The sequence below is a fragment of the Oncorhynchus masou genome, chromosome 28, assembly GCF_036934945.1.
Source record: "Oncorhynchus masou masou isolate Uvic2021 chromosome 28, UVic_Omas_1.1, whole genome shotgun sequence".
Classification (NCBI taxonomy): domain Eukaryota; kingdom Metazoa; phylum Chordata; class Actinopteri; order Salmoniformes; family Salmonidae; genus Oncorhynchus; species Oncorhynchus masou.
In genome coordinates, this window is record NC_088239.1 from 31,398,926 (window position 1) to 31,412,660 (window position 13,735).

Below are 13,735 nucleotides of genomic sequence, written 5' to 3' on the forward strand. Positions count from 1 at the left end.
GAACGATTTGCGCAAGGCTCCCCAGTCCCCACGGTCATCACCTGAGCAACACGACAACAGCCTGGAACGCACCCTTCATGGAAAGGGTGGTGCAAATGCCTTAGCCAATGGTGAAGGACAACGAAGGTCAAGGGGAGGGTTCAATATTGTAAACAGCTAATTCATTGCGCTGGATTGTCTTGAACATCCAAGTTATTGTATTTTGGACTGAAATTACCTAACTGTCATGGCTGTGGCTTTACGCAAAATTTCTCCGTGGCGATTTGTCAGGTAAGATTAGCTATAAAGAATCCCCTCACTTGCAATGTAGCCTATGTTGCACGGATTTGAGGTCAAACCATAGACCTAGTAACAGTAAATTAGCCCGGCTAATTTAAGTAGATCTTTAGTTTAGCTGTCCTGTATGACGGGAGCTAGTTAGTTTAGCTACCATTATAACAGTAGCCTAATCGTCATAGCGAATAGTTATTATTGTATCTTCACCATGCAGTTTTGGCTGGTTGGCACGAGAGTCTGTTAAAACTCTGCCTGTATTTAAAGGGTGTCATGTTCTGAACGAGCTGGGGCTGTCTGTCTTGCTTGGAATTAAGTTTAGCTTGCTAGGTTAGCTCAAGTTAGCTATCTCTCAGCTGTTCTGGGGTGCTTCCGTATCCCTGACGAAAATAAGATTGCAGTCAGAGAGCAGAATAACAATTCTGCCGTTTTTATGTCCAAAATACCACAGTCGACTTCAGTTACAGCAGCAAATGACAATATAAAAACAGGATGTTCATAACCTAACATTCCAACGTATCAGCTACCACGAAAAACACTTACACGATGACCTGTTGCTAGGATGTGGGGCAAAGGGCATAGCTGGTTGTTGAAAGGCTAGTTACGCCGTTCAACAGCTAGCTATGCCCTTGGCCTCACATCCAGACGGAGCTAGGTTCCGTGTCTATCCAAATACCCACTCTAAAGTCTAACTAGCTACCATGAATAAAGACCAGAGGAAAGGTCACAACTCATTCTTGATGGCCCATCCAATGCTGTCACTACATTGTATCACAAACTATACTGTAACTCCCAGTACATTTATCTTTCGTCCTGTTCCTGGTCATATATAATACCACTAATTATTTAGAAAGGCCACTTTAGGTGTTTGGATCTCGTTTAATGCCCTCAGCCAAGATCAGTTCATTTGTGCTTGGCTATTTAATTGAAACAATTTGGCTTATATAATATTATTTAGTCTTTGTGGCAGTCAGTAATTGTTTTTTGAAACCGTACCACTTATGTCACTAATTTGACCTGAAATCATCTCTTCAGGGCTGTCCAAGTCACACACATTCCCACTCTGAAGCTGCACACGACTGGTTCTATGATGGGGGCGACGGTGGAGCAATTCAATCATGCCAAGAGTCAGATGGGCACGCTGAAGGAAGACCCTGGCAATGAGGCCAAGCTGAAAATCTATGCACTCTTCAAACAGGTTAGAGGTCATTGTGCTTTCGTCTTCGCTACTTGGCTGTCATGTTTCTGAACATCGAGCAATGTTCCCTCTAATCTTTTTCAGTAATGAGCAAATTTCAGGTCTGCTGAGCACAAACTTTAGTTGTGAAAATTCGGTGCAACTTCTAGTGCGCTTTTACTGTGAACACTGAGGCTGTATCCGCTATAAGTTACAGTTTTAAATGGTCAAGTTGGCTACTGTGGCTATTTGATAACGTAGGCCTACCATCAAAAACAGTGGATAAAATGCATCCCATAATATTTTAACATGGAAAAAGCTATTCTATCATTCAGCAGCAGCAAATGTGTGGTGTTCAATGTAGGCCTACATTCCATGAGAAAATAACATGCAGGGAGTGACATAAAACTGTTTATCCACATGTCCTTCAGACAAGGTGACTGAAAATGTTGTCATTTGATGCAAGAAACCACTTTACAAAATAAAATACATTATTATTCCAATACCCTTATTACAGAGAATCAGACAAATAATGCTACCCTCTGCCTATAGGCTACTTAACTTATTCAAGACTTAAAATACAACACGGGCCCTTTTTAAGAAATTTAAAAAAGCTCTTTAACTGACTAGCTCTTCAGATGGCTAGAACTGCACACATTTTGTGCTCTTATATGAAGCAACCACTCCCCCATTGTTAACTAGAAGTTAGCTATAACTGGGATAATTACTCACTAACTAGCAAAGAATATGAACAAATGTGCACAGGTGGCTACATGTAGCTCTCGCTTTGATCTAAAAACAAGCGCATCTACTTGTGACCACTCATGCTGTAAACACAGTCCAGTTCAAAGTGAATGGCACAGATCCATATATGGCAATGTCTATTTGCATATAGGCCTACTGCAGCTCTGATAGCTTATGGCGCACCGGTCTGTGTCGACGACTGGCATGAGTCATGCCTGTCAATGCAATAGAATCTTACTCTGATGCGCTATGCCTACAAACAAATCTCTTGCACAGGTAGTTTTGCATATTAAGTCTTGCATAGTTCGTTTTGTTTTTGTATGTTACATTGAAAGTGGTTAATATTGCATTGATTCGAGCACCGTTCCCACAGTAGAGCGAAACGTTGACAATGTTAACTAAAGGGGAAAACTCTTGAAGTTCAATTTTGTGCTTCTCTGCACTGGCTGATATTTCTTCTGCATAGTTTAGAGGGAACATTGATCAAGAGTATGATAGATAGAAGGGGTGCTCCTTTTTTCTTTTGCTGTGTGACAGTTGTATTGAGTAGCATATTACTGAAGGAAGCTTTGGGCTTATAGCGGTGGGCCAGTAACTGAAGGGTTGACGATTTCGAATCCCAGGGCTAACAAAAAAGATCTTGAGGGTTGCTGGCATCATCTCGGGTGACTCAACTTACTTCAACGGACTCTGTGCGGCTCTTAGGATGTCTGTGTGTGTGTGGGGTCGGGTGCTTGCATGTTTGATGCTGTTTCAGCAAAAATACAAGTTTTCATTGTACTGTACACAGAAAATTCTCCAGTGTTAAATCAACACTGAAAGAGGGGGACCATATAGATACTGGAACCAGTGTTAAATTAACACACTGCTTAGTGTAAAACCTTATTTGAATATTTCCTAGAGTGCCATGCCTTTCAAGTGAATTGTAGAGTTTTACATTCTATAGCTAGAGCACTCCTGATATCTCCAGGAGTGATAAGTATCATTTTTTGTATTTATCTGTTGTGGTTTAGTACTGTCACTTTTTGCATCCTATGACTCACACTGTCCCCTTTCCTCCCGGCTGGCTTGGCCCTCCCCTCCTGATCTGTGGCTGAGCGACTCATTGTGAGCTTACAGAACAGGGGTGCGGGCAGCTGACTGAAAATGGAGGAAAGGTCCTCGAAGTTTAGTTATCATCCTTTCACTCCCTCCTCTCTACCTTCTCTTCCTCTGTATCTGCTGCTAAAGCCTCTTTCAAACCACTCTAAATTTCAAGCTTCTGCCTCTAACCCTAAACTCTTTTCCACCTTCTCCAACCCCTCCCTCGCTGCGGACGACTTTGTCAATCACTTTGGTGACAAAAAGGATGACGACATTCGCTACTCATTCACTCAGCCTATTGAGTCCACTGGTCTCACATACACAGAACTACCCTAAACCTTGACCTCTTTCTTCCCTCTATCTCCAGATGACATCCTGCAACTAGTGAGGTCTGACACCCTGCCCACTCGACCCTATCCTCTCCTCCCTTCTCTTGAGACCTTCTCTCATTCCTCACTTCCTTCATCCCTGACCACTGGCTGTGTTCCCTCTGACTTCAAAGTGGCCCTAGTTGCTCCCCTCCTCAAGAACCCAACACTGGACTCATCTGACGTCAAAAACTATAGACATGTATCCCTTTTTTTCTGTCCAAAACACTTGAGCATACTGTCTCTGATAAACTTTCTTGTTATCTCTCTCAGAATGAACATCTTGACCTTAACCAGGCAGGCTTCAAGACCGGTCACTTAAACGCGACTGCTCTTCACTATCACGGAGGCTCTCAGCACTGCCAAAGCTGACTCGCTCTCCTCTATTCTCATCCTCCTAGATCTTTCTGGTGCCTTTGACACTGTGAACCATCAGATCCTCCTCTCCACCCTCTGAGCTGGGTGTCTCATGCTATGCACACTCTTGGAATTCATCCTACCTGGCAGGCCACTCCTAACAGGTGATGTGGAGAGAATCTGTGTCTGCACCACGTACTCTCACTACTGGCATCCCCCAGGGCTCAGTTTTAGGCCCTCTCTTCTTTCTATACACCAAGATACTCAGCTCTTTCATATCTTCACATGGTCTCTCCTATCATTGCTATGCGGATGACACTCAACTACTTATCTCCTTCCAGCCTTCTGACACCCAGGTGGCGACACGCATCAGCAGGGGTTCGGGCACGGCACGGCACTGATCCCGTAGAGGTTAAAGTCATGATGGACTGCTGTTTCTCTTTGCATATTTGAGCTGTTCTTGCCATAATATGGAATTGGTCTTTTACCGCCCCTACCTTGTCACAAGTGATTGGTTCAAACTCATTAAGAAGGAAATAAATTCCACAAATTAACTTAACAAGGCACACCTGTTCATTCAAATGCATTCCAGGTAACTTCCAGGTGATTCCACCTCAAGGAGCTTGTTGAGAGAATGCCAAGAGTGTACAAAGCTGTCATTAAGGCAAAGGGTGGCTATTTTGAAGAATATAAAATATATTTTGAACTTTTTTGTTGTTGTTGGTTAATATATGATTCCATGTGTTATTTAATAGTTTTGATGTCTTCAGTATTATTCTACAATGTAGAAAATAGTAAAAATAAAGAAAAACCCTGGAATGAGTAGGTGTCTAAACTATTGACTGATACTGTACATATTACATCAATTAGCTTGACTAACCTGGACCCACGCACATTGACTCGGTACCGGTACCCCCTGTATACTCTACATAGCCTCGTTATTGTTAAAATTTAGTAAATATTTTCTTAACCCATATTTTTTCTTAACTGCATTGTTGGCTAAGGGCTTGTAAATAAGCTACCACCTGTTGTATTCGACGCATGTGACAAATAACATTTGACTTGAAGTCCATAGGACCGAAAAATTTGTGAACGCAATAACCATGCTTCTGTCACTCACTAACAAATAGTCATTGGTGGTAACTAGAATTAATTTGAAAGGCAAGGCACTCTGGGAAATAATTGAATAAGGTCTGACACTAAGCAGTGTGTTAATTTAACACTGATTATAGTGTGTATATGGCCTCACACTTTCAATTTTGATTTAACACTGGATAATTTGCTGTGTATGTTTTAATGATTAGAAAGCTATCCAATGTATCACCTCTGTTCAATCTGTTTTCTTCCATCTGATATCTAGTGAAAATGACCTAGATTGTTCACCTGTCAGAGTTCATGAAGGAGACAGGACAAGTACAGTAAGACCTTAAAGTGTACTAGAGACACCAGCTGTATCTCATTTCAGTATCTCCTCTTCTCTCTTTTGGTGTCTTACTAGGCTACTCAGGGACCATGTAACACCCCAAAGCCAGGGATGCTCGACTTTGTCGGCAAGGCCAAATGGGATGCCTGGAAGTCTCTGGGTTCTGTATCTCAGGTAATCTACATTCCAACATTGCATATACACGGAGTATACAAAACATTATTTTTATTGCATAGACTGACCAGGTGAATCCAGGTGAAATCTATGATCCCTTATTGATGTCACTTATTAAATCCACTTCAATCAGTGTGGATGAAAGGGAGGAGACCGGTTAAAGAATGATTTTTAAGCCTTGAGACAATTGAGATGGATTATGAATGTCTGCCTTTTCAGACTAGGCAAGAGAAAAGATTTGTCTTTGAACCGGGTATGGTAGTAGGTGCCAGGCGCATCGGTTTATGTCAAGAACTGCAACTCTGCTGGGTTTTTCACCCTCAACAGTTTCCTGTGTGTATCAAGAATGGTCCACCACCCAAAGGACATCCAGCCAACTTGACACGACTGTGGCAAACATTGGAGTCAACATGGGTCAGCATCCCTGTGGAACTCCGTGTACATAACACCACTCGTACATCTTTTATTAAGATACCCATTTGTCCATTTTAAGACTATTCTTCCCTAGTTTATTAAAAACAACAGACAAACACACGACTTGCGAGCAATTTCAAACCCAGACAAAAATGATAGTAGTTAAAAAAACAAAACCATATTGGAATCAGCCGTTCTTTCTGAATGTCACCCAAAGCCAATAAAAGAACACTAAAAACTCCATTGTCATCACACAATGAAATTGACAGACAGGAATTAATACACTGTACGTCTCCTTTTCCCCTCCTCTCAGGAGGATGCCAGACAGCAGTATGTGGACCTGATCGATTCTCTGCTGGCTGCTGAGGGACCTGCGGTAGCCGCACAGCCCACTGGGAGCGCTGCTACCTTTGATACGTTGCTGGTCTCCACGGAGGACAACATCACCACTATCCGCCTCAACAGGCCACAGAAGAAAAACGCCATCACTGTGGAGGTATTTCAAATGCATACATTTATTAAGCATTCGTGTCATAGTCTATTTCCCGCCGCCCAACATCAGCGACCTATTTTGTAGATAGGTTTCACAGTTGTAAGTACTACACAACAATGTGACACCACAGAGTATCCTAAGGCTAAGTGTTACCGACGTTGTGGTATGATTTTTTTGTGTTTCATCAATGAAATGCCTCATAGTGAACGATTTGCTTACTGTCTATGAGAAGAGCAATTACAAACATCCAGTAATCATCCAGCTCTTCAATTATGTTATTTAAAATGGTTTCCCTCTTGATATCCAGATGTACAACGAGGTCATCAAGGCTTTGGAGCAAGCTGGCAAAGATGACTCTGTCATTACTGTAATCACAGGTAAGAGCCAAACCAACCAATTTCTCCAATGGAAGTCATGAATGCATTATGGAGAGACTATCAGTGATATGAATATGCACTCTTTTGCTGGCCCAGAAATGAAACGCTAGGAATAAAGAAAAGCCAGCACACAGTATATTATGGTGCAGGGAATAAAAGAATGTGGGGAGCAAGATTTACTGTGTTCCGGCTTTTCTTTCTTCAGACCTCCAAGGCTTTGCCGTGATACAGTAACTTGCACTGCTCCAGTCTTCTCAATTGCTCTAAGTGGCTCTCGCTAATTTACCCCCTCAAGGTAGTGGAGACTTCTACTGCAGTGGCAATGACCTGACAAACTTCACCAAAATCCCCGAGGGTGGAATCGAGCAGATGGCAAAGAATGCAGGCGAGTTGCTAAGGTAACGACTTTACCCAAGAGGAGCAGGCAAACGTTTACCTTGAAGGAACCTTTTTCCTAACGCTGTTGATATCATCTGTTGACAAATCTGTGTGTGTGTGTGTGTGTGTAGGGAGTTTGTCAAAGCGTTCATCGACTTCCCTAAGCCCCTGGTTGCAGTGGTCAATGGTCCGGCTGTGGGCGTTTCTGTCACTCTACTGGGCCTGTTCGAGATTGTCTATGCCACAGAGAGGGTAAGGTGCTTTGTCATGTCCACTCATTGCTGGCTAAGAACACATTTATATTGTATCTCTATGAGAGGTTGACCGATTAGGATTTTTCAACGTCGATACCGATTATTGGAGTACCAAAAAAGGCCGATGCCGATTTTTATATGTATTTGTAATAAACAATACTAAATGAACAATGAACACTTATTTTAACTTAATACATAAATCAAATAAATAATGAAACATGTTCAATTTGGTTTATGTAATGCAAAAACAGTGTTGGAGAAGTAAAAGTGCAATATCTGCCATGTAAAGAAACTAACATTTAAGTTCCTTGCTCAGAACATGAGAACAAATGAAAGCTGGTGGTTCCTTTTAACATTAGTCTTCAATATTCCCAGTTAAGAAGTTTTTAGGTTGTAGTTATTATAGGACTATTTCTCTCTCTACCATTTGTATTTCATATACCTTTGACTATTGGATGTTCTTATAGGCACTATAGTATTGGCAGCCTAATCTCGGGAGTTGATAGGCTTGAAGTCATAAACAGCGCTGTGCTTCAAGCATTGCTAAAAGCTGCTGTTTGAATGAATCCTTGCGAGCCTGCTGCTGCCTACCATCGCTCAGTCAGACTGCTCTATCAAATCATATATTTAATTATAATATAATAAACACACAGAAATACGAGCCTTTGGTCATTAATGTGGTCAAATCCGGAAACTATCATTTCGAAAACAAAACGTTTATTCTTTCAGTGAAATACGGAACCGTTCCGTATTTGATCGAACGTGTAGCAACCCACGTTTAAATATTACTGTTACATTGCACAATCTTCAATGTTATGTCAATTATGGCGACTTAATTACAGTCTTTGTTAGAAATAAATGGCATTTCAACAGTTTGCAACGAGCCAGGCGGCCCAAACAGCTGAATATACCCTGACTCTGCTTGCACTGAACGCAAGAGGTGACACAATTTCCCTAGTTATTATTGCCTGCTAACATGAGTTTCTTAACTACATATGCAGGTTTTAAAAAATATACCTGTGTATTGATTTTAAGAAAGGCATTGATGTTCATTGTTAGGTACATTATTGCAACGATTGTGCTTTTTTCCGCAAATTAGCTTTTGTTAAATCATCACCCGTTTGGCGAAGTTGAAGTAGGTTGTGATTCGACGATAAATTAACAGGCACCACATTGATTATATGCAACACGGAATAAGCTAGTTAACCTAGTAATATCATCAAACATGTGTAGTTAACTAGTGATTATGTGAATATTGATTTTTTTTTTTATAAGATAAGTTTAATGCTAGCTAGCGACTTCCTTGCAGCCACAAGGTCCTTTTGATGCTGCACTGGCGTAACAGGTGGTCAGCCTGCCACGCAGTCTCCTCGTGGATTGCAATGTTATAGGCCATAATCGGCGTCCAAAAAGGCTGATTACCAATTGTTATGAGAACTTGAAATCGGCCCTAACTATTCGGCCATGCCGATCGGTCAATCTCTATACATGTCTGTTAGTTGATAATACGATATTAGCATTGGTTTATATCAGGGTTGGGGTCAATTTCAATTCCAGTCAATTCAGAAAGTAAACCCAATTCCAAACGTTCCACATTGAAAAGCATTGAAGATAATTGGAATTTCAGTGTACTTCCTGATTTACCTGGAATTGAACCCAAACCTGGTTTCCAACTACACTCCTGGTGAGATACTGGGTCCCCAAGCTTTTGTTCCTGCCCACCAGCACTAATATACCTGCCAAGCTTGGTCACGATTGTTGTGACCACTAGTGCACTACACATACCACTACGTCCACATTGCCATTCTCCACTTCCATGCTTCACTATACTCTGCAGTAAGAGGGTTCCTACCTAACGTATGCTTCTTCCCCCTCCAAACAGGCTACATTCCACACCCCCTTCAGCCAGCTGGGACAGAGCCCAGAAGGCTGCTCCTCCTACACCTTCCCTAAAATAATGGGCAATGCAAAGGTATGGATGCACAACCTTGTTCTTTTGCTGCGAATGTTGCACTTCATAGAGGGGTATTCTCAGACAGTTCTTCTCAATTTCCCTTTTTCTAACATCAATGCATGATTGATACAAAAAAGGCAAAGTTTCAGATTTGGATCAACTATTTATTTTATACTTCTTGTATTTTAGTTGAATGTATTTAATTTACAATTGGAATTTAATGAAATTACGCTAATAGACATTGCCATGCTCTGTGACTAGGCCAGTGAGATGCTGCTGTTCAACAAGAAGCTGAGTGCCGTCCAAGCTTGTGCCCAGGGCCTGGTGACCGAGGTCTTCCCTGACAGTAGCTTCCAGACCGAGGTGGCCACCAGACTCAAGGCCTATGCCAAGCTGCCCAGAAATGTGAGTCAAAGCCCCAGTAAATATTGAAAGTCAGACGTTTGAAATGTTTGTGCATTTTGTGGAATATATTCCTGGAACGTATCAAAATTGATGAAAGCTGGTTGTATTTTACAGAACTTCCTTTTGAATGTTCCAGGAACTTTGAATGATGTTATTATTGGCCGTTGTTGTGCTTCTGTGGACCGGAGGGTGCCAAATCGTGCAAATTGAAGTTCATTGACACATTTTTCAAAAAGTCCCAAGCTGATCTGATGGACAGCGCAGTTGAATATTCAAAACTGTCACCAGTATATGATATGGCAGTATATCTAGACCACAATATTACATAATCGCTAACACAAGCAGAGAAAATGTTACAGGAATGCGTCATTAAGTCTGCATGGCAATGATGGCAAGGCTACAATATTTGCACAATTGGCAATGAGTTACAGACAACTGGGCCATTGTATAATGCTTGAAGATTGTTTTGCTTCAGATCAGTAGAAGAGCTGAGCCTAAAATTGTTTGTCATGCATGCCAAAATAGATTTAATCTCATAGTAAGCCTTTGATTCTGCTTTGTGCTGTTTAGGTGGTATCATTCCCTTATTATTGTTACTACTGGGCGAGGCATAACCAATACACAATGTAAATGTATACAAATCATTCATAAATTTGCAGGTTTGATGCCTTCATTGCATGTGAAAATGAACAAATTAAAAAAGATTGTATTTTTCCCTACCTATACCTGTGGATGTATGTACCTTCAAATTCAGTGCCTCTTTGCTCGAAATCCAAAGAAATCAGCCAAGACCTCAGAAAACAAATAGTAGACCTCCACAAGTCTGGTTCATCCTTGGGAGCAATTTCCAAACACCTGAAGGTACCACGTTCATCTGTACAAACAATAGTACGCAAGTATAAACACTGTGGGACCACACAGCCGTTATACTGCTCAGGAAGGAGATGCGTTCTGTCTCCTAGAGATGAACGTACTTTGGTGTGAAAAGTGCAAATCAATTCCAGATCAACAGTAAAGGACCTTGTGAAGATACTGAAGGGAACCGGTACAAAAGTATCTATATCCACAGTAAAACTGTAAAAGAGTCCTATATCGACAACCAGAAAGGCCGCTCAGCAAGGAAGATGCCACTGCTCCAAAACAGCCGTAAAAAAAGCCAGAATACGGTTTGCAACTGCACATGGGGACAAAGATTGTACTATTTGAGAAATGTCCTCTGGTCTGATGAAACAAAAATGGAACTGTTTGGCCATCATTATGTTTGGAGTAAAAAGGTGGAGCTTGCAAGCCAAAGAACACCATCCCAACCGTGAAGCACGGAGGTGGCAGCATCATGTTGTGCGGGTGATTTGCTGCAGGAGGGACTGGTGCACTTCACAAAATAGATGGCATCATGAGGAAGAATATTATGTGGATATATTGAAGCAACATCTCAAGACATCAGTCAGGAAGTTAAAGCTTGATCACAAATGGGTCTTCCAAATGGACAATGACCCCAAGCATACTTCCAAAGTTGGTGCAAAATGGCTTAAGGACAGCAAAGTCAAGGTATTGGAGTGGCCATCACAAAGTCCTGACCTCAATCCTATAGAAAATTTGTGGGCCGAACTGAAAAAGCGGGTGCGAGCAAGAAGGCCTACAAACCTGACTCGGTTACTCTTGCCCTGTCAGGAGGAATGGGCCAAAATTCACCCAACTTATTGTAGGAAGCTTGTGGAAGGCTACCCGAAACGTTTGACCCAGGGGAAACCTCTATTTTAGATTAAGACTAATGTAACAATGTGGAAAAGTCAAGGGGCCAGAACACTTTTGAATGCACAGTATATTTCCGGAGTGTTCTTATATCTCCTAGATATAGGACAGACACTTCAAGAGCTTGTTTCTAATGGTTTTTGCCATTTATGAATGTATTATTCAATAAATTTCTCTGGGCTATAGTAGTAAAGGTTAAATTCAATATTATATCAAATAATTTGTTCATATATATAATATATATATATATATATATACTTTTTTTTTGTACCTAAAGGAGTCCTTAATTCAATAGCTAAATCGTCCATCTTAAAACAATTCTCCATTACACCAGCTCTGTCAGGCGGAATGGGTTACCTACGGATCCGCATGAAACACAGACACATTTCCGCATCTTGTATGAACACTAAAGTTTTTCTAATCCTGTCTATTTGACCTCTACTTTCTTCCCATGGCTGTTCCCTGGCTGCCCAGTCCCTAGCCCTGTCCAAGCAACTGATCCGTGGGACAGAGAAGGAACGTCTCCACACTGTCAACGACCAGGAGGTGGAGCGCCTGGTGGAGCGCTGGCTCTCAGATGAGTGCATGCAGGCCATCATGAGCTTCTTCCAGGCTAAGGCTAAGCTGTGAGGAGATCCTCCCCCAGAGACCCACAGACAGAGCGCCTAACCAGAGTCATGCCCATTAGGTATCAATCGGGGAAAAAATGGACCGAAACACGCTCATTTACATTTTCCGTTGTAAAACATTTGGAAATGTATTCTGTCATGTGCCCTAATGAGCATGACCCACATCACACCAACCCGTACCTCCCCCCTTTTCCTCCCCTAGTACAGCTCCAGCCTAGATGCACTAACCTGTAAGAAGAGATGTCAATGGGATAAAGCCTGTAACCATGCTGAGCCTTGAGCTGATGCCTTTTTTTCCCCTTCAGTTTTATCAGTTGGTTTTGTAAATTAATTATAATATTAGTATTATTATTGTACCGTATGAACACCCAACACCCCGTTCTGTAGATTAACTGTTGATCTTGATTGTTTTGCAATTAGCATATCTGGGCATTCCATGTTTTGAAACACCAGTGAAGTTAACTGCCAAAATAAAGGAAACGCCATCATGAAGTGCCTTTTAATAGGGCGTAGGGTCACTAACTCAGGAACCACACCTCACACCTGTGTGGAAGCACCTGCTTTCAATATACTTTGTATCCCTCATTTATGCAAGTGTTTCCATTATTTTGGCAGTTACCTGTAACTTACATGGACTAAGCTTCCAAGAGGTGCATATGGTAAGTTGAAGGTGGGTAGTGCCTTACAGTCCAAAAAAACTGAGCTGAGCAAAGCGGATTGTGTTTAGCACTGTCCAATGGTATTTTATATGCACTCAAAAGTATTCTTGGAGATGGCATCGTTTCACACACCTATATCTGTTTGATTACAGTAATAAATACATTTGAGCAAAAAAACAACAAAAAAAACATCAATGTGTCTTTGTCAAACTTATTTGACAAAAGGATGATAATGATGGTGAAGGGTTGTAGGATAGTTCTGCCATTTTATTTAATATCCTGTAGAGGGCGTACTGCACCAAAAAACAACTGCAACAGCTCTGCAGCCTTCATGCCAGCAATATTTAGATAGTAAATCAAAAGGGACAAAGGACGATTAGTTGCTAATTGTATACATAACATTTTGGTTTGAATGTAAGTGTACTTAAATTATATAATATTAATACATGTCTTATCTCATGAAACCTGTATTCTTTAGCTCATTGTTATGGGGAGGTGTACCCCTGTGTCCAGTGAGCTGAATTCAGGACAGTATTTCTGTCCATTTGGAGTGGCCTCTTTTGGCCCAAGGGCACCCCAGAGGCACATTCCAGTACTACTTCTATTCACACCATCTGCACTAGATGACATAGGTCCTCCTATCCATTGGATAAGGTTTGACAGGCCAACACAGTAGATCTCAAGGCATGAATGATGAGTTAATTTTCCAACACAACTGGGACAAGGGAAATATATTATCATGTCATCCACTGATGGGGGGGCCCCCACACTGGGCTGTCACTAACCCACTTAGGGGCCCTGCTTTGCATGTTACACCTGGT

The 13,735-nt window shown here is 41.5% G+C and overlaps 1 protein-coding gene across 1 annotated transcript; it reads left to right on the top strand.

Moving 5' to 3' along the window:
* The first annotated feature begins 137 nt into the window (after positions 1-137).
* eci2 (enoyl-CoA delta isomerase 2) lies at positions 138-13,105 on the top strand. The gene is made up of 10 exons (XM_064941912.1): positions 138-270; positions 1,309-1,471; positions 5,501-5,599; positions 6,327-6,509; positions 6,814-6,883; positions 7,179-7,281; positions 7,393-7,513; positions 9,398-9,487; positions 9,731-9,874; positions 12,101-13,105. The coding sequence occupies exons 1-10, from the start codon at positions 227-229 to the stop codon at positions 12,254-12,256; spliced, it is 1,173 nt and encodes a 390-aa protein (XP_064797984.1). The 5' UTR covers positions 138-226; the 3' UTR covers positions 12,257-13,105.
* The last annotated feature ends 630 nt before the right edge of the window (positions 13,106-13,735 follow it).